This window comes from Octopus bimaculoides, chromosome 5 (assembly GCF_046866305.1).
Source record: "Octopus bimaculoides isolate indiv1 chromosome 5, ASM4686630v1, whole genome shotgun sequence".
NCBI classification, from domain to species: domain Eukaryota; kingdom Metazoa; phylum Mollusca; class Cephalopoda; order Octopoda; family Octopodidae; genus Octopus; species Octopus bimaculoides.
The window spans coordinates 21149213-21169067 of record NC_142932.1 but is presented as its reverse complement, the minus strand read 5'-3'; the positions used below and the strand labels follow the sequence as shown (position 1 = coordinate 21169067).

The window sequence follows — 19855 nt, the reverse complement described above, 5'->3', positions numbered from 1 at the left end:
CTTTGTCAAAAAACTTGACATATTTATATGGAGTGGAGTAGACCTTCTGCTGTCCAAGACCCCAAATGAACCTACATCAAGGCAACAAACTCAAACAAGGGCAATAATATCAAATTCCTTCTCTCACCAAAAACCAACCTGATAGGAATGGCCACTAAAAAAAGCGATGATGCTAGCAGTGCTTCAGCATGGCCACAGCCTTTAGGCTGAAACATATAAAAGAATAGAAGAGGACATAAACACAGACACACACATACATATGCACGCACATACACACACACATGTATAAATACATATACACATATATGCATATAGAAATATAAAAATATACACTCACATACCTTCATTTTAATACATACATACATACATACATACATACGTACGTACATACATATATACAGACAAATATATGCACAGATGTATATGCATACATATATTCACATCATCATCATTTAATGTCCATTTTCTATGCCGGCATGGGTTGGATGCACACATACATATATGTATACATATATATATTCATACATATATAAACACACATACACACAAACTATATATATATATTTATACAGTCATTGGCTGATTTTTGAATAGCTCCTTTGACCATCTAACCAGGTGATGACCATCATGTAATTACATAGCTGCAGATAATCCTATGAGGAAGAGTGAATCAGCATGAGCTATTTCAGTTGATGCCTGTATAGCATACATTCAATGATGCCAGTGTTGATTCAACAAACAATTTGTGTGAGTATTATCCTATCTTTCCAGGGAACTGTCCATAGAACGTTCAGGCTCTAAATGCTTTGTGAGTATGAAATCGGACATTAGAAAGACATTATTGCATGCATGTGCACACACTTTCTCTACCTACATACATGAATATATATATATATATATATATATATATATATACACACACACACAAACACATACATCTGTAATGAACAGAATGGTTATTAAAGAATATAAAGTATTAATTCATTCTATCATGCCACAGATACACATACATGCACACACACACACATTATGGCTTGAACGGAGGGAAAGGAAACTACGTATAACACTTTCACATCCACTGAGATAAGTGAGGTTGATATGGTTGGTGTTCAGCTTGAACATTTATCTGTAATATGCCTGTAATGAACACACAATAGTAACTGAGGTGTAGAGAGTTTAAACTTGATTCATTACGTACTCACACACAGAAATAACAGTTCATTTACACATTGGGTAAAGAATATTCCAGGAAAAGGAAGAAACAAAATAGTAAAATAAAATAAATAAAAATAAGAAGTGAATAATTGAAAAGAAACCAATCCCCACCCTGCTGCCAGAACTGCGGGTAAAATATGACCTTCTGGTAAAGGAAAGAAATCTATGTCAGCTGATATAACTTAGTGTCATTTGAACCATGGCTGAGAATCTTGCCAAGCTGGTGACCAGCAGGTGGAGAGCAAGCAAGCTGGCAGACAGTCAAGATGGTGGGTGGGAGACACATGAACATATCTGCTGCGGAACAGAACATAATTTCACTATTTTTGCGTCCTGCACCCACCTTCAAGTCTCTGTGTATTATACTATTTTGGTGGCAGTGGTTAACTCCTTCTAAGATTTGTTGAATGCAGTGACTGAAAAGATATAAGATGACAGCATGTAGCGAGCACAAGTAGCGGAGAGAGAGAGAGAGAGAGAGAGAGAGAGAGAGAAAGAGAAACGAGAGAGGAGGAGAGAGAGAGAAAAAGAGAGAAACGAGAGGAGAGAGAGAGAGAGAGAAAGAGAGAGTAAGAGAGAGAGAGAGAGAAACGAGAGAAAGAGAAAGAGAGAGAGAGAGAGAGAGAGGCTAGTTCATTTTGAGAACAATGCTGAAGGATGCTGGTAGCAAGATGCTAAGATATCAATAGTGCCACTGCATAGGAACACAATGTTATGATGCCAACGTGAAGTTTAGTAGGCACATTCAAGGCTCAAATCATGCTGTTTAAAGAGCAGTGGAGTGAAGTAGTAATGGTTAAATCAACTGTTTGACAGAAGAGGTAATTAAAAAAGCTATTAATAGAATACAGGTGTTGAAGAATGTTACCCAAGAAGACAAAAACAAAGAAGAAAGAAAGAGATAAATAAAAATTAAATTTAGAATAAAACATGAGAAAGAATGGGGTTGGGTCGCAGTTTACATGTATTTTCTTGCACCTCAAAAGCATACACATCAAATTATGCAAGATCCATAAAGTTGGAATCGTCATTATTGAAGACTGGAAGATCCTTGTGCTGACAATTTTCGATTTGTCACTCAGATATCATTCACTCACTGTTTCACCTGTCACTCAGATGTCATTTCACTTTACTTGTCATTTCCCTCTACTTGTCACCCAGGACACATCAATCCATGCTTTCATTACTCAAATGTTATCTCACTCAACACTCTCTATGCCATTCAAAACATTATTTGCACCTATTCGTGTAAAATGTTGAATATACTAGGAATAGTGGGGAATTTAAAAGACAATTGATATAACTTTGATGGTTTTAGGATGAATCGTACTCAGCTTGTAGGATAGTCAGGAGGACACTAAAATGCAAAAATGTTCCAAGCAGTTAAAAAGACATCAGTTGAAAGTTATTGGTGGTTTCAGACGCAAGCTGTATGATCAACCATGTTGTGAAAACTTCATTGCTGCATTTCAGCAATGGGGAAAATCTTGAAGTATTTGAGGGAGCTGGACAACATTATAGACATATCTAGATTTGCATTTATATTGAAGTATGAGATAGGACATACAGATCGAGATATACTTTTCCTGTAACAGAGATAGGTGGGGGACACCGGGAGAGATCGTGTGTGTGTGTGAGTGCATGCGTGTATGTTCTGCCTCCACTGTAACATACATACAAAAGTTCACAGAATATTGTACATCTGATTTATCATTACCAGCTAAACCAACAATAAATAAAACTATGGATACATACTAAAATCAATTACATCTAGATAATTTGTAATCTTTCTTATTCTGAGTAATGTCATAACATAGAATAGAACAGTAAATACAGAGGAGGAGTTGGTTTATTAGAGGAATAGCACAAAACATTTTAGGGACCCCACAGTTAGATCTCCTGAATACAATACTCTCCCTGATCATGATTGTTAGGCACAAATCCATACATTCAAAAAGAAAGGTAAATAGAATGATTTTCTGACAGCATTAATAGAATGAAGTTATGCAGCCGCAAAATACAATTAAAAGTAAAATCACAAACTGCGCTTGTCACGATTTCAGTTATTCTTTTAAAGACCTTGCACCATTATTGCAATACTAACCATTCCTTGCTTTGGAGTTAATTATTTTCTCAAATTGATTAAACTCCTGATTTATTGATACATGCACGCACACCACACTCCTATCTATCTATCTATCTATCTATCTATCTATCTATCTACCTACCTACCTACCTACCTACCTACTTATCTTTACACACACAAATACATACTCATATCAGTGCATGTTCAGATACACATATAAACATATCTCCAGATACATATAAACTTTGTGATATTCTGAGATGGTCTACGAAATTTTATAGATAGGGAATTATCTCCCTTGTTGGACATAGTTAGCAGTGCATGACAGGAACTGGGGGAGGATATAAATAGTGGACCAGGAATGCACTTGAAGAGATTCCTCAAAGTACATTAACATCCAGACATTGATATGTGATGTTCTATATTATCTAGATAGCAGTCTAGTTGATTATTCTTTGACATGAATTTGATCTTACCAGTGAAGAAGACATTTTGTCTACTTCATGGGAAAACATCATAAACCCTTTTATTGGCTATGATTTATAGCTGAATTTGTTGTGGGATGCATCATCTATAAAGATGTTTTTACATATTTCTTACTGCTTCTACAGTTGCATTCTAATTGTAAACAAGCTTTCTCACTTGTAAGTATAAAGCATTTAATATGCTGGACGAAAGACTAAGGACAGCTTTAGTGTAATTGAAAGCATGCTTTTCTGGGTCAAATTAGAAGCATGTCTCTTTTCCAGCAGGTTTTTTGCTGCCCATTTTCAATCCAAGGGGTTTTAAACAAAATATATTACAATCTAACATATAAGACATACCATTCATCATGACTTGTCTACATATTTTCTCAGTACTTGAACATTTGCATTATATATACATGCATATAAATATATATGTGTGCATGTATACATGTATCTTTTATCTATTGTTCAAGTCATTAGGCTGTAGGAATGTTGGGCCACTGCCTTGAAGAATTCAGCATGTGTTAGCATGTCAGACAAAATGCTTACCAGCATTTTACCTGCCTGCCTTTCATCCCTTCAGGCTTGATAAAATATAGTACCAGTCAAGTACTGGGGTCAATGCATTTGATTAAAGTCCCATCAAAAACTATTGGTTTTATATCAACAGTTCAAACCACCATTATCATTTTTTTTTAACTACTACTGTTATTACAATGATTATGACAACAGACATGTCTAAGTTCTTTTCAATTTTAAACTAAATAAGAATGATATTTAATGTTTAGTTAATTAACAAGTATTATGTCACTAAGCCTATAATAATGATGTTAATGCAGACAATGCTGATGTGTGTAATAATGGGGGGGGGGGGGGGGAAGTAGTGAAATCAATATTAATGGTGTTAATAAGAATTACAGCTACTGCTAGTCAACATCGTTTATTACTAATCTAAACAAACAATACAATTATTTAATGAATAAATAATTCAACATAAAAAAACTGTTTCGCAAGAAGATTGTAATGTTTATTTAAAACACTAATCTATTAAGTTGTAAACAGTTAATGATTCACATATTTCTTAAATTGTTTCTTACTAAGCATGCATGCCTAAATGCTCTTAATCCTAAATGATATTAACTCATTTAGGGTGGGGGAGAAATGACCCTTCAAAACTTCTTTAAGGACTAAATTTAGGGGGGGGGGGGGAAACCCCTTGAAAACTTCTTGAAAGACTAAAATTTCTGAATTACTAAAGTAGAATGTGTAGATACTACTCTGGATCTCTTTAATTGCCTTTATTGCCTATGCCGTAAACCCAATGAAACAATTAACCCATAGATATTCCAACCAGTTCTGACAATATTAACCACCACATCCTAAACAATTTATGTAGGCTTCCCAACTATCAACTAACAAACGAATTTTTAACAATGTATCTCAGTTAAGATTTGACCACCAGTAGTAGCTTTAAGGATAAAATGTATTACACAGCAACACCTATACCTTGCCCCCAGTAAAAACTACATAGGAAATGAAACATAACCTGGTACTACTTAAATTTAATATTACAATCAATACAGCAGTTGTTTAGATATTGTTTAAGCTCCTTGAAAAACATTTCCCTCAAACTACAAGACACCAGGTACAAAGCAAAAATATTATCATACTTTTGTACCCTATTACCCGAAATTTTAACTACTATTAGCATATCATACATAATTCTAAACTTATTGAACACAGAATCATGAACCAATAAAGCATCAATCTGTGCAACTGTCCTGTAGCTTCTAACTACACAATTAGGGTTAATGTGTACAAATGACTGGTTACTACTTAAGACAACACAAAAGCTTGCATTGGAAGGGCCTCAAACCCATTTAAATCACAATTTTCTTTGCATATGCATTCCTTTAAAAACCATGACAAGCAAACTTCTTTGGTTTCATACATTTGGCCATTAAGGATAATTCAATACCAGATCAACGTAAATAGAACATTTTATCTACAGCTAAAGCATATGAGGAGAATAATAACCTGTAATCTTTGTACAATGAAGGGCTTGCATATTTTTGGCAAAGGCGCCTTTATTCAACAGCCATTCAGAAAAGATTCCAAACAGCATACGCAGAAATTTTAAGTTGTATAGATTTTACATGCTGATACTCTTCCACATCACTATCAACGGCCTACATATTCATATGCATGCATGTTTCAACTATCATTCTTTCCATGATTGATTCTATTCCTAAAAGACATCATGTTTTTAATTCTTATCACTAATAGTTTTCACCTTCACCAATATTAACAATTGTAAATCCATCAATATTAACTCTAAATCGATGTGCATGACCATTAGTATTGCTTTGTTTTGTTCTGACTTTGTTTAGCTTACCATGTTAACAGATTTCATTCACTTTTCAATTTTGTTTCATTCTTACTAGACATTCTGAAGAGTATTTATGAAATAGTTTTATCATCTTCTACATTCTCAACAAATAAAAGAAAAAAGTAAAAACCTCCTTTCAGTCTATATTAGTAGTGTATTCAATACTTTCTATTCAACAGTGGCTATTTCTATTACTACCAATAAATTTTATTGCTTTTATATGTGTGGGTGTATGCATGTGTATATATATATATATATATATATATATATATATATATATATAATCAATCAGATATATTCAATGAGAATACAGTATACTGAATTTTGAATAAGTGCTCTTGGTAGGGAAATGTCTAAAACCTTAAAGGTATTTAGACATTTAATAAGAGCAATTATATGTTATAAAGTAAGACCAGGAAAAATTACATTAAAAAATCATCACAGAAGATATATGTCCAAAATAATATCGTATTAATAGATAGATATATAAAATATGACTATTTAAGAAGTTTAAAATATCTTACGATCATTTCATAAATGTATTACCCTTCAAAATGAAATCTAAAATTGATTATCATTATTAGGTAATACATCCACTTGTCAGAGAAAAAGGGTGAATTTCCATGTAGTCAATCTAATGCTATGTATGTATGTATGTATATATATGTGTGTGTGTGTGTGTGTGTGTGTGCACGCTTGTGTATGTATATTTCTGTATGCATATATGTGCATCACCATATGTGTGTGTGTGTGTTTTGTCTGAATTTTTGGGTGAGGAGTAATAGTCATTATACAACCAGACAATGGGATAGTGAATATAGGTATTGAGTAGGTGTAAAAAGTTAAATATAGTTATTTACTTAGTGGATGTAGGTTCAATCCCTAGGTCAGTCAATGTATATATACTCTGGTTCAAGCAGAACAAGCAAGTTGCATCAGCGGGGAGGAGCATAAATAATAGGAGCATATCCCTGGTGTGGACAATGACATAAGGGCAATCTAACCCCCATACATTTAATAAAGGGTTTGGTTTACAATTTAGAAAATATTACAGAACACAGCAGGTACCTGAAGGGTAAAGGGTAAAGACAAAAACATTACTCTGATTATATTAATAATAATCCTTTCTACTATAGGACAAAAACCTGAAATTTGTGGGGAGGGGGTAGGTTAATTATATTGACTCAGTATGTAACTGGTACTTATTTCATTGACCCAAAAGGGATGAAGGACAAAGTAGACCTTGGCGGAATTTGAACTCAGAATGTAAGGCTGGATGAAATACTGTTAAGCATTTAACCTGGCGTGCTAACAGTTCTGCCAGCTCACCACCATAATAATAATCCTTTCTATTCTAGGCACAAAGCCTGAAATTTTTAGGGTGTGGGTGAGTTGATTACATTGACCCCCAATGCTTAATTGGTACCTATTTCATTAACCTAAAAGGATGAAAGGTAAAAATCAGCCTCAGCAGAATTTGAACTCAGAACATAAAGAAATGCTGCTAAGCATTTTATCCAGAGTGCTAACAATTCTACCAGCTCATAGCAATAAGGATGATGATGATGATGATGATAATTGTTTAAATCTAGGCACAAGGCCAGCAATTTTGGGAGAGGTGGTCAGTTCACTGTACATGGCTAGCATTTCATTTTGTTCTCAGAAAGCTTGGAAGGCAAATGTGACTGAGTCTGGATTGAACTCAGAATGTACAGTGTATAAACAAACATCATAAGGCATTTTGTCTAACAATTTCTAACTCCAAATTCCATTCACAAGTTATTAGTCAACCTGAATCTATGGTAGAAGGTACTTGTTTAATGTGCTATGTAGTTAAATCAAACCTGGAACCTCATGGTTAGGAAACAAACTTACACTGAGAATAGCTTTAAAGAATAAATCACAGTTTGCATAGTAAAGTAAGAGAAGAGTAGACTAATGGGCTTTTCCATAATATATCACATTAAAAAGAAATTACAAGAAAGAAACTAAAAGAAGGTACACACATTTATCAAATATGTATTTCTAGCTAAGATGTTTGGTCGATAACTATCAGAGCCTTCTTCATATATCATTCTGTGGTTGTCACTGTGAGCAATGATTCTCTAGTTGCAAGATATTTTTTTTGAATTTAAAGCACTATGTCCTATTGAAAACAAAATCAGCACAAACTATACCAGAGAGCAAGTGAATGAGTGGGTGAGTGAGTGACAGAGAAAAAGACAGAGTTGTAAAATATTAAGATGCTAACTGTTGTTAGGTTTGTCCACTATATAATTTATACATTGCTCTTCAGCAACTGAAACATTTAAAATGGAAACCATGTGTTGGAACAGAAATAATCCAAATCCAAATTACAAAGAATCAGTCTGACAACCAGAGTCTGAGTATGACAGATTTCAATCAGAGTTAAAATGGATTAATTTGAAGGCTTATGCATTTGTAACAACACTATTTTGATGGAACTGTCATCATTCTCTAAGAGTATCCAGTTGTAAATTTTTATTTTAATTATCCATGGTCCAGAAAACAAAATGATCCAGAAGTTTCTGTGTATTGGGGGAAGTGGGGCAGAAAATATAAGCAATATCTCAGCTTTGACACCTGTGCTTCTCTGCCAATGTTGTACATTTTCCTTGTCTACTTCCACCCTGTTTAACTTCATGTATTAGCCATCATTTTATAACATTTTGTAGTTACATTCTTGTGTAGATTTTATCCCTTTCATGATTTCTGCTGTTAGTTTCCCTCCTTTCTTCATAACAATTGGTCATTTCAGCCTGTCTTGTAATTATTGGTTTCTTTCATACCAGAAAACAAACCTTTTTGGCTTTTAGTCATATTTGGTAGTTATTTGTATTAGTTTTCCATTATTCTTTATTAATTTTGCAGAGTGGGTACTTTATAATTATAACGATAACATATTAGCAGAATAGTTAGAGCATTGGAAATTTTCTGACATTGCGCTTAAATTAGAAATCATCATTATTTTTATTATTATTAAAATGTCATTGAGGTGGCACAATCTTAGCATACCAGACAAAATGCTTGACAGTTTTCCATCCACCTTTGTTCTGAGTTCAAATTCCACTAAGGTCAACTTTACCTTTCATCCTTTTGAGGTCAATGAAATATTTACCAGTGAAATACTGGAGTTGATATAGTAGACTAGCCTCCTTCCCAAAAATTTCAGGCCTTGCACCGAAAATATAAAAGATTCTTCTTCTTCTTCTTATTATTATTATTATTACTATTACTATTATAGCCAATGGCAGAATTGCTAAAATCATTTTGACAGGATGTCATGTAGTATTTAGTTATGTCTCATATTTCAAGTTAAGAGTAATAAAATACATAGCAGTTAACTTTGAAGTTGATTTAATCAACTCTTCTCTTAAATTCACAGGCCTTGTACATAAATTATAAATCTTTCTTATTGCCGGTATATGTTACAGAGGATAATAATGTGATTTTGAATAAGTTTTGGCTAATTCACTTTACGTAAAGCCATCACTTTTGGGAATTAAAATCATTCATCACACTGACTAAAATGGATTTGCAGTTGCAGAGGGCAAAGTAGTTACAGTTAATTAAAAAGTAAACATACCATTATTAATAAATAATCATGCAGTGTTACCAAATGGGTAAGTTATAAATAAAAAAAGTCAAAGCACAATTTAAAATAATGTAACATAATAGATTATTTGTATAACATTCCAGAAAATCATTTGAGGATTTTAATGCTATGTACACAAAACTGAGTGAAATAATTTTATATCACACACCGAATTATTGTATGGGTACACTACATTGTTATGTGTGTGTGTTTGTTTGTTTGTTTACATTTGTACTCTACAAAAGCTGTGACCTGTGAGCAGTGCTGCTGCTGTTGTCACTTCTGTCAACAAATCATCCACTCACTTTGCATCTTTGAAGACACGAAATGAAAGCTCTCTTACTTGAAAAGCAAGTAAGGGTTTCTGACAGGAAGGAGATCTGAAGGTGAAACAATTCTTCAATAATATATTCATCTAACCCATGCTGGCATGGAAAATCCTCATCATCATCATTTAACCTCCATTTTCCATGCTGGCATGGGTTGGATGGTTTGACAGGAGATGTCAATGAGTGAATGAACAAATTTCACCCATCTCTACTATAGCTGCTTAGTGCAGGTAAGGCTCTGCTGACAACTACTATCATACTAAACCGTGCCCACTTCAGATGATATATTTTGGGGGCTTCTGCACCCTAAAATGTACATGAAGACCACTCAGCTACATTGATGCTACTGGCAAAGAAATGCAACATGAAATTGGTAACCCAAGCTAATATGGATAGGGGTACAAAGATTCCTGGAACTGCATGGTGGAATGCATATTGATGAAGTTGTAGTAGAGGTTTATCCCAAATGTAGTATGCCAGAGCAAGTGCAGGACATTATTTAATGGCATCCCTAATGCCAGGGTCAATTTTTGCTTATATCCTAACAAAGTTGATAAAATTAAGTTGCAGACATACCAATGTTGATTGAATTGATTATACCTACACTCAACAATAAATGCAAGGCACATTGTACTAATTTAATGGATTGGCAGAATTGTTAGTGTCAGACAACATACCTTGCAGTGTTTAGCTACAACCTTTTATGTTCTGAGTTCATATCCCACCACAGTCAACTTTGTTTTCATTCTTCTAAGGTCAAGTCCTGGGCAGGGTGGGGGATTTAACTGAGTAATTCCTACCTCATAACAAAGAACAAAAAATGTTGGCTTTCTGTCTATGTTAGAAATTATTAGTGGAAGAATCATAAGTGTTGGGAAAATGCTTTGTGGAATTTATTCCAGCATTTTACCTTCTGAATTTAAACCCTTCCAAGGTCATTTGCTTTGCACCTTTTCAGGGATGATAAAATAAAGCATTAGTCAAGAACTGCTGTTGATGGTTTTGACTGCTCCCCATCCTCTCAAAATTTCCAGCTTGGTGCCTAATACATATTATTATTATTATCATTATTATTATTATTATTATTATTATTATTATTATTATTATATCCAGCTGGCAGAATCATTAAGCATGCTGGATGAAATGCCACTAAGCATTTCGTCCTTTATGTTCTGAGTTCAAATGCTGATGAGGTTGACTTTGTCATCTTTTCAGGGTCAATAAAGTAAGTAGAGCCAACCACTAGGTTGATGTAATCAAGTAACCCCTTCTCCAAATTTTCAGGCCCTGTGCCTATAGTAGAAAGAAATTATTATTATTTGGTAAAAGCTGACTTAAGGGAGTAAGGAACTAAATTGAAGGCAATATAGCATTCAGTTCAAAGTTTATGTAATTATTATTTTTATTTAACTGGCAATACCTGTTGTGTCAAATCCCAAGAAATCACTATTGTCCCTATTATTACTCAAGGACAAGGAATTGTATGAAGTAGCAAAGTACTAGACAATATATTAATTTCTAATTATGACACTTTTCATTCTGGCTTCGAAACCCAGTGGAGTTAATTTTGCATTTCATACTTCAGGAATAAATTATATATCTATAACCTTGCCAAAATTATATCTCAAAGACTAAATCTTTTCTATGGAGCCAGAAAAATGCTTCAGGTCTCAGTAGGTGATGACACTAGACAAAGCTCATGTAAGACGCAGTGATGTATAATTTATATACCTGAGATAAAACAAATGCTACACACATAAACATCCTTGATCACATTTAATTTATTCATACACAGCCACATTGAGGATCAACCCTACACACACATACACACAAAGTCACAACTCATAGAAAAACAGTGTCATTTGTTTGCATGAAAACGTGTTCAGTAACTGATGTGTTCATGTCTCAAACATCTCAAAGGTGAACTTTTACCATGGTTGGTAACAAGTAAAGGTTGGTGACAAGAATCCAGTCATCGAAAATTTGTTTCAATGAATTTTACCTAAACCACATAAGTATGAAAATGTAGATGTAATGATCACATCTATATTTATAAATATCTACGTTCATAAATATAAACCTCTGCTGATTCACCGAAAGCGATAAATTACAGGACTCAATACAAATGTAGAGAGTATTCTTTAATACATTATAACTGAAAGGTTCCATATATGTGTAGATATAAATATATCTATATATTTATATACACATTTACACACACACACACACATATATATAGACACAGTGAACCCTCACTAATTGATAACAGGAGAAGCATATTTCTTTTAGTGGACCATCCAGGATAATGAATGGTAAGGGTTAGTATTGTATACACACATGATACTGAAAAAATATACAGTGTATGCTGAACATGATAAAAAGTAACAAAATTACAGAAACTACTGTAAGCATCACATAACTATACAAATCATATGCATATATTGCTTATGAAATTATTTAATATTACTGAAAGTAAAAAAATAAAAAGTTAATACCATAAATGGTTAATTTCATTTAATTTCAAATGATCTTGATGTGATAGTAAAGATACAGAAGATAACTTGCCATTGTAAATTACTAGATCTATGATGCCTCATTGATCCTTTCCCCTTTTCTTGTCAAAATTTGAGGTGACTGAAGAAGGGCTGAATCACCAGCAGGTCATCAATATTATCAGTAGGCTAAACAGCTTCAGCAAGGTTAGGACAAACTGACTTGGGGGAGTCAAATTTCAGTTGTTTACCTGCTGATATGGTTTCTAGATCATGAATTTCCTAAAGGCTCTAAAGGTGTTCATAATATTGTTGAAAATTAAAAAATCAATTATGAAATCCTGCTGTCAAGATACACTCCTATAATACTGAGTTTGTAGTTCTTGGGCTATACTTTGTCATCTTCATTGTTATCACTATCTCAGGTGTTACAGCAAGAACTTCATCAGTTATTTCTTCTATGGTTAACACTTGCTATCCAGGGTGTCACTCCCAATGTTTGCTAGCCAGGCTCTGATGTTCTCCTGTGTGAAATCTGTTTCACTTGTCTGCTAAAGTACACAATGTAAATACCCAACCTCAAATCTTTTAAAATCTTACATAAGTTTCTTGGTTCAGTTTTTAAGCAGTGGCTGCATTGTTGAGGTAACAATAGAGGGCAACATGTACCTTATTTTACTACTATTGCTGACAAATTGGTGACCATCTATTGCTGACAAATGGGTGAAAAGATGCACTGTCCAAAATTAGTGGCACTTCCAGCTCACCAGTAGAAAGTTGAGGTCATTGTAGGGGTATTTATGCATTGCAGTAATGAAATGTAATAAAAACAAATCATTAAAGATATGCATGTTGAACCACAGTTTCTTGGAATGACAAAATGCACTAGTAGCTAGAGCACTGTTTGCAAACCTCTCTGTGCTGATATATTCCCATCACCCCTAACTTTTTAATGGTACATACTGTCAGCAAAATGCAACACATCAAAAAAATATGTACCTAATTTATAACCAGGTGTGAAGGCTTTATTCTTAAAATCTTAGTTATTCTAAAGTAGTGAATGCCAATACAACTCAATTTCATTGTTGTTATTTAATTGGGAAATTACGAGCCCTTCATACTTCAGTCAGTTAACCTGTTCCTGAATGGTTCATTTCCTTGGTTGGTACACTTCTTGCTTCACCAAGGGTAATATTATTACTAATTCCACAGTGATTTCTAAATCACCATAATACCAGTCATTAGCTTCAAAACTCTTGTCACCTTTATGCCTGGCTAACATAACAGCAACACAAGACATTTCTATACCATAGAAGTTAATAACATAGGACGACTGACAGATACACCAGATCATTACCTCTCAAGGTCTGTATTTTTATAACTTTCATATGCTTCCTGAACAAATGAAGATTTAGAATTACTTTATAATATTTCAAAGAAAATGCAATAAATTTGTCCTTAGCCTTGCATATGTGTAACATTGTTCACTTTCTAACAGCATACTCTTCACAAACTCACTACCAAAACACCAGCCTCTACAGTCCTTATAGTTTCTGCTTTATAGGTAAGGTGAAAAGTTTCTTTAGATTATTACACTCATGAAATTGTGATGTAAAAATGCAAGGCTGAAAGATGTGTAGTGAATGAAAATTGCTGAATGATACAAGTTGTATCATGTTGTGTATGTTGGCTATTGTTACAGTGTGCACTGTATATACCACACTGAACCTATAAGTCTTGTATAAATTTTACTCATAAAGAAACATACAAATTTCAGCAACTTTATCCTGTGCTTAATCTTTGTTTCTGAGTGTATACTATAAGACTTGAAAACAAATTATGGCCATTTACATTATGAGACTGCAAGAACTGAATTATTATAAAGAAAATCAATGTTAATTAACAAATTTTCAACAAATTTATACAAAAAAAAAATTTTCCACCATAATAACATATTTCTCATAACTAATAGATTGAATACAGACAGATAGAATCAGGGAGCAGAGAGGATGAATGAATTAAAATACTAGAATTAAGAGTTTATTTAGTCAGGGGATGTGCAGTGTGTGTTCTAGACATGAGCATAATAAAAGCTAAAAATAACTAGAATGAATCCAGAGGAAATATCACTTGTCTTAGGTCCTTATTTTTGTCACTCTCCTATTATCCCTCCAACTACCCAGTATTTCATAAAAAAGGAGCAAAATAATTAGTTTCCCATTTTGATTTCTGATAGTATTATTGAGTGAGCTTAACATTTATGATTATTAAGCTATTAGTATATAGTATTCAACTAACACATCCACAATATATGCTCTCTTCAACATTGATATTCAAAGATGATCGGGGAAATCAACATTGATAGTCACTCTTCTAGCTTAGATTTATTTCAGTTTATCTGATATTCAATTTAACAGAGTATAATTAAATGCAGGTTCACTACACACACACACACACACACAGGTGCGCACATAAGTGCAAAACAAGGTGGAAAAAATAGTATTCATCACAACTGTCCGATGAATGAGAACATGAAACTCTGAATAACAGTTCTGTGATAATTTTGCAGCTTTAATAAAAAGTATATATATATAAGTGAGTAAATAGTGGGGCTGTGTTAACCGCATGTGGAGAAATAATAGGAAAATGAAGAATAAGGCAGAATGCTAAACTGGAAGCATATTTTAATAAAGATCTTATTTTAATATATATATATATAATAAACCAGAGAGATTTACTAAAGATGTAAAAAAGATTTAGTCATGAAAATCAACAGCCCTCCAGAATTAGAGTTTTAAAAACAATCACCATATTCAGTTTGTAGTTTAAGTAGACTTGGACTGTTAAGAAGTCCATCTCTTTAGGCTGGAACAATGTGGGCCTACTAAGAATGACTAGTATTGGTATTCCTGAGAGACTAAAATCAATGAAAGTTTGAATGAAATACATTTTTAAAGTGATGTTTGCAGTGAGAATGAATTGCTTAACAAGTCAAGTCTACTTGAGAAAAAATATTGGTACTCCTATACATGTGTGTGTGTACATAAACACACACACGCACACACATGTATAGGAGTACCAATATAAACACACATACACACACACACACACGTATATATTAAAAATGGGAAAGGCCAGTTTAATGGATTACCTTAGGTTTCCTGTCCATAAAGAGTTTAGCTTTATGGTGTATCGTCAGATCCCAAAAACCTGTTGGCCCATGACCTCTTAAACTGGCCTTCCCTATTTTTAATATACACCATGACCTCTTAAACTGGCCTTCCCTATTTTTAATATACACCACTCTACATTTTAGAGTGTGCTGCTTCTTTCAGATTTACGTTTTCTAAAAACGATATATATATATCTTTTACTTGTTTCAGTCATTAGACTGGCCATGCTGAGGCACCATCCAACCCATTCCAGCATGGAAAACAGATGTTAAATGATGATGCATGTTTATATATATACAGAGAGAGAGAGAGAGAGAGAGAGAGAGAGAGAGAGAGAGAGAGAAAGAGAGAGAGAGAGAGAGAGAGAGAGAGAGAGAGAGAGAGACTGTTCATTATGATAAGAGTAGGCATGGTGTGAAATGATTCTCCAATATGGCTGTTTGAGACAACTGACACCTCATATTCTTTATGTTTTTATATTCTGACAAAAATATTAAGATTATGAGTATTTTACCTGGTGAAAGCCAAATTAGGAATTCACAGTAATTACAGGACAGCCCAGAGAGGATTAGCCAAGGTCACTGTCAAGTTAAAAAATACTAAGATCTAATGTCTGCTGATAATAACATTAATAACTTCTAACATATAAATCCAAGAATTTTGAAAAATGTTTATGATCAACTGTACTAATCACAGTACATTAGTGATGTTTATTTTATTAGCCCTGGAAGTATAAAAGGCAAAATCAGTCCGAGAGAAACTCAAATTTGGAATGTAAAAGTATCTTATTTAATACCACAAAGCAACTTTTCTATTATTTTACCACTTTGTTACCCACCTCTCGTATTGTTGTGTGGTGCTTTCTAGCTTTAAATACTAGACCACAAACATAAGCAGAAGTGAAGTCGATTAAATTTCTCCTATTTCTTAATTAGGACTAATTTTATCAACCCAGAATGGTGAAAAATTAAGTTGACTTTGGTGGGATTTGACCTTAGAATGTAAAAAACCATAGTTAAAAACACAAGATATTTTATTTAATGACCAACTGATTCTGCCGAGCAACAGTACACATCCTATCATATAACTATTTTCATATTCTATGATTATTTTTATTTACAGGTTACAATAAATACTGATTACTTCAACCTATTACAATCTCAAGGTCTAGAAATGCTGTATAGTTCTGACTTAATACAAATATATTACAAATTCACATTGTACTAACTACAAATAGCTGAAAAGTGAAGTTAGTTACAAATAAGATTTGAACTCTGAACCAAGTAGGATGAAACTATATACAGTAAAGATATTACAGTCACTACTAATTGCACACTGGGTAGGTGATGGTGGGAAAGGAAATGTGGGCAACCCATGATACCTTAATTATATATATAAAATGATAAAATGTAAACATCAGAATGGGTAGCTAATAATGGAAATGGCTGTCAAATAGGGTGAATACCTCCAGGTATTTACTAGAGGGAAGGATTAATGGTCAACCAAACTGAGTCCCATGTATATTTGTAATGCATCTTTTAAACCCCAAGCAATTAACTGCCAACATTGGTGAGATTTCAACTCATAACAGAGACAAACAAAATTGTAAACAGTGTAAAATATATCATGTAAGCAAAAGAAAACATGTTAAAAAATGGGAACAAGAAATATTTAAACTGTAAGAGATTTTAGTAACAACAGAAACAAACAAATATCAAAAAAATAAACACCATTCAAATTATTTTGAGATGTAAAAGCAAACTATTTTGTCAGTTGAGTTCTTATTTTACAGTGAATCTTCAGGTTTTATTGGGTTGTTCAGTTCAGCAAGCTGAAATTAACCTCAAGATATGCTATGTTGTAGCAGGCCATGCAGTGCAACTAGCAGACACTTCTGAAAGTTTCTGCAGTCAGTGGAGACATTGATGCAATTATAGTTTCAATTACAGGCAACAATCTTAAATATTTATCCTAAATTTTTGGATTTGATGAGCTAAAAGTTAAAAACTGGCTTTAATGAAACATTTCTCTATTTTCTACTTTTGGTAATTGCTTAACCAGTAATATCTATTGTACATCCATATTGCTATATCACACTCAGTACAGTTCCTGTATTCTTCCTACTGCTAACCATTTAACTTTATAGTAAACAAGAAACCCACTTGTTAGTAAGGTTTAAAATATTGTAGATACCATAAGGTAGCAATAAAATCAACTTAGAGAGAGAGAGAGATCAGCTGTCAGATAATGAATTGAAAACTTCTTCCAATATAATTAACATTAATTACATATAAAGAAGCAAAAGAGATGATAATAGTAATAATATTGATATTTACTTTTAACATAGGCACATGGGCAAACATTTCAAGAAAGGAGTGTAGTTAACTAACTGAAGAGTAATATTCAATTAGTATTTATTCTATTAATCTTAGAAGGATGAAATATAAAGGTAGCCTTAGCAGGATTCAAACTGCAATGTATCTTACACTGCAAAGCATTTATCCAGTATTCTATTATGTTATCAATCACCATAATGACAACTATGATTTCTAACATGAGTACAAGGCTGCAGAAGTTGTGTGTGGAAAAGTAGTTGATTTAATAGATACCAGTAGCCTATTGGTATTTATTTTATTGACTTCCACAAAGATAAAAAAAAAAAAAATCAAGGTTGTCCTATAGCAGAAATTTAAGTTTGAATATATAAGATAATAATTATGATGATGATGATGATAATAATAATAATAATCCTTTCTACTAAAAGCACAAGGCCTGAAATTTTGGGAGAGGAGACTAGTCAATTACATTGACCCCCATGTTTCACTGGTGCTTAATTTATTGAGCCCAAAGGATGAAAGGCAAAATTGGCTTTGGCAGAATTCAAAATATAACAATAATAATAATAATCATTTCTACTATAGAGCCTATTACAGCAGTTTTTAGGGGAGGAGCAAGTTGATTATATTAACCCCAGTACCTGACTGGTACTTATTTTATTGACCCTGAAAGAATGAAAGGCCAAATCAACTTTGGCAGAATCTGAACTCAGAATGGAAAGACACACAAAACGCCACTAAGCATATGTTAATGATTCTGCTAGCTCACTACCTTATTTCTTCTTCATAATAATAATAATAAAAATAATCCTTTCTACAAAGCAAACCTTGGTGAAATTTGAACTTAGATCATTCAAATAATAAAAGTAATAATTGTTTCAAATTTTGGCTCTAGGTCAGCAAATTTAGGGAGATGGAATTAATTGATTGCATCACCCCTTGACTGGTACTTTATTTTATCAACCCTTAACAGATGAAAGCAAAGTTCATCTTGATGCAGTTGGAACTTCTGACATTAAGAGCCAATAAAAGATGCTGTTAAGCATTTTTGTTCGACACAATGACAATTCTGTCGGCTCACTACCTAACAATATCGCCAAATGAATTGCTTTTGCAAAAGAGTTGGTTCTGCATGCACAGGAAATAACTTTGATCATTTGTGGGGATATAAATGAAGTCCTCAAAAATGAAGTTGTTATGGTACTTCTGAATACAATTAAAAGGAGAACAGAACAACAAAATAGACATTTTAGCTAGTGATAAAAAGAAAAAACTATATCTTGCAATTGACAGGTTATGCCCGTTTCATATTAAAACCTAGAAAAAGAAAGACCACAGTAGCATATTGACTTGTAGTACAAAATCCTCAAAGGAGTTAACATGGTCATGATCCTGCCAATTACCATTGAGGTTTTGGGAATAGTGACCAAGAATTTGAGAACAACCCTTGAAAACCTAGAACTTAATTTGAGACTGGATGCCATGCTGAAAACCTGTTTCATTGGTTCAGTACAAATTATCCAGAAAGTCCTCAATGCAAAGTAAAAACAGATATGAACAGCAGAAAAAGGCTTTTATATATATATATATATATATATATATATATATATATATATATAAAAGTGACCAAAAATTGCTCCTCATTCTAGACCATAAGTTGTGGTTTGATAGGAAGTATACTTAAACTAGTTACAACACCAATAAACATGTAACAGCAGAATATTAATAATAAATTTCTTTTGTTTAATCTGA

General features: G+C 33.2%; 1 protein-coding gene across 29 annotated transcripts in view; it reads right to left on the bottom strand.

Annotated features, from left to right (window-relative positions):
• The window catches only part of LOC106874089 (calcium/calmodulin-dependent protein kinase type II delta chain), a 349479-nt gene that overhangs the window by 222143 nt on the left and 107481 nt on the right, over positions 1-19855 (bottom strand). For 4 of the 29 annotated variants that reach the window (XM_089352054.1, XM_089352065.1, XM_089352070.1 and 1 more), the window contains exon 6: positions 1559-1631. The exons of the other annotated variants lie outside the window; for them this stretch is intronic. In XM_089352054.1, coding sequence (XP_089208180.1) covers positions 1559-1631 — 73 coding nt within the window. The remainder of the gene's footprint in view (positions 1-1558; positions 1632-19855) is intronic. 29 annotated transcript variants of the gene reach the window in all.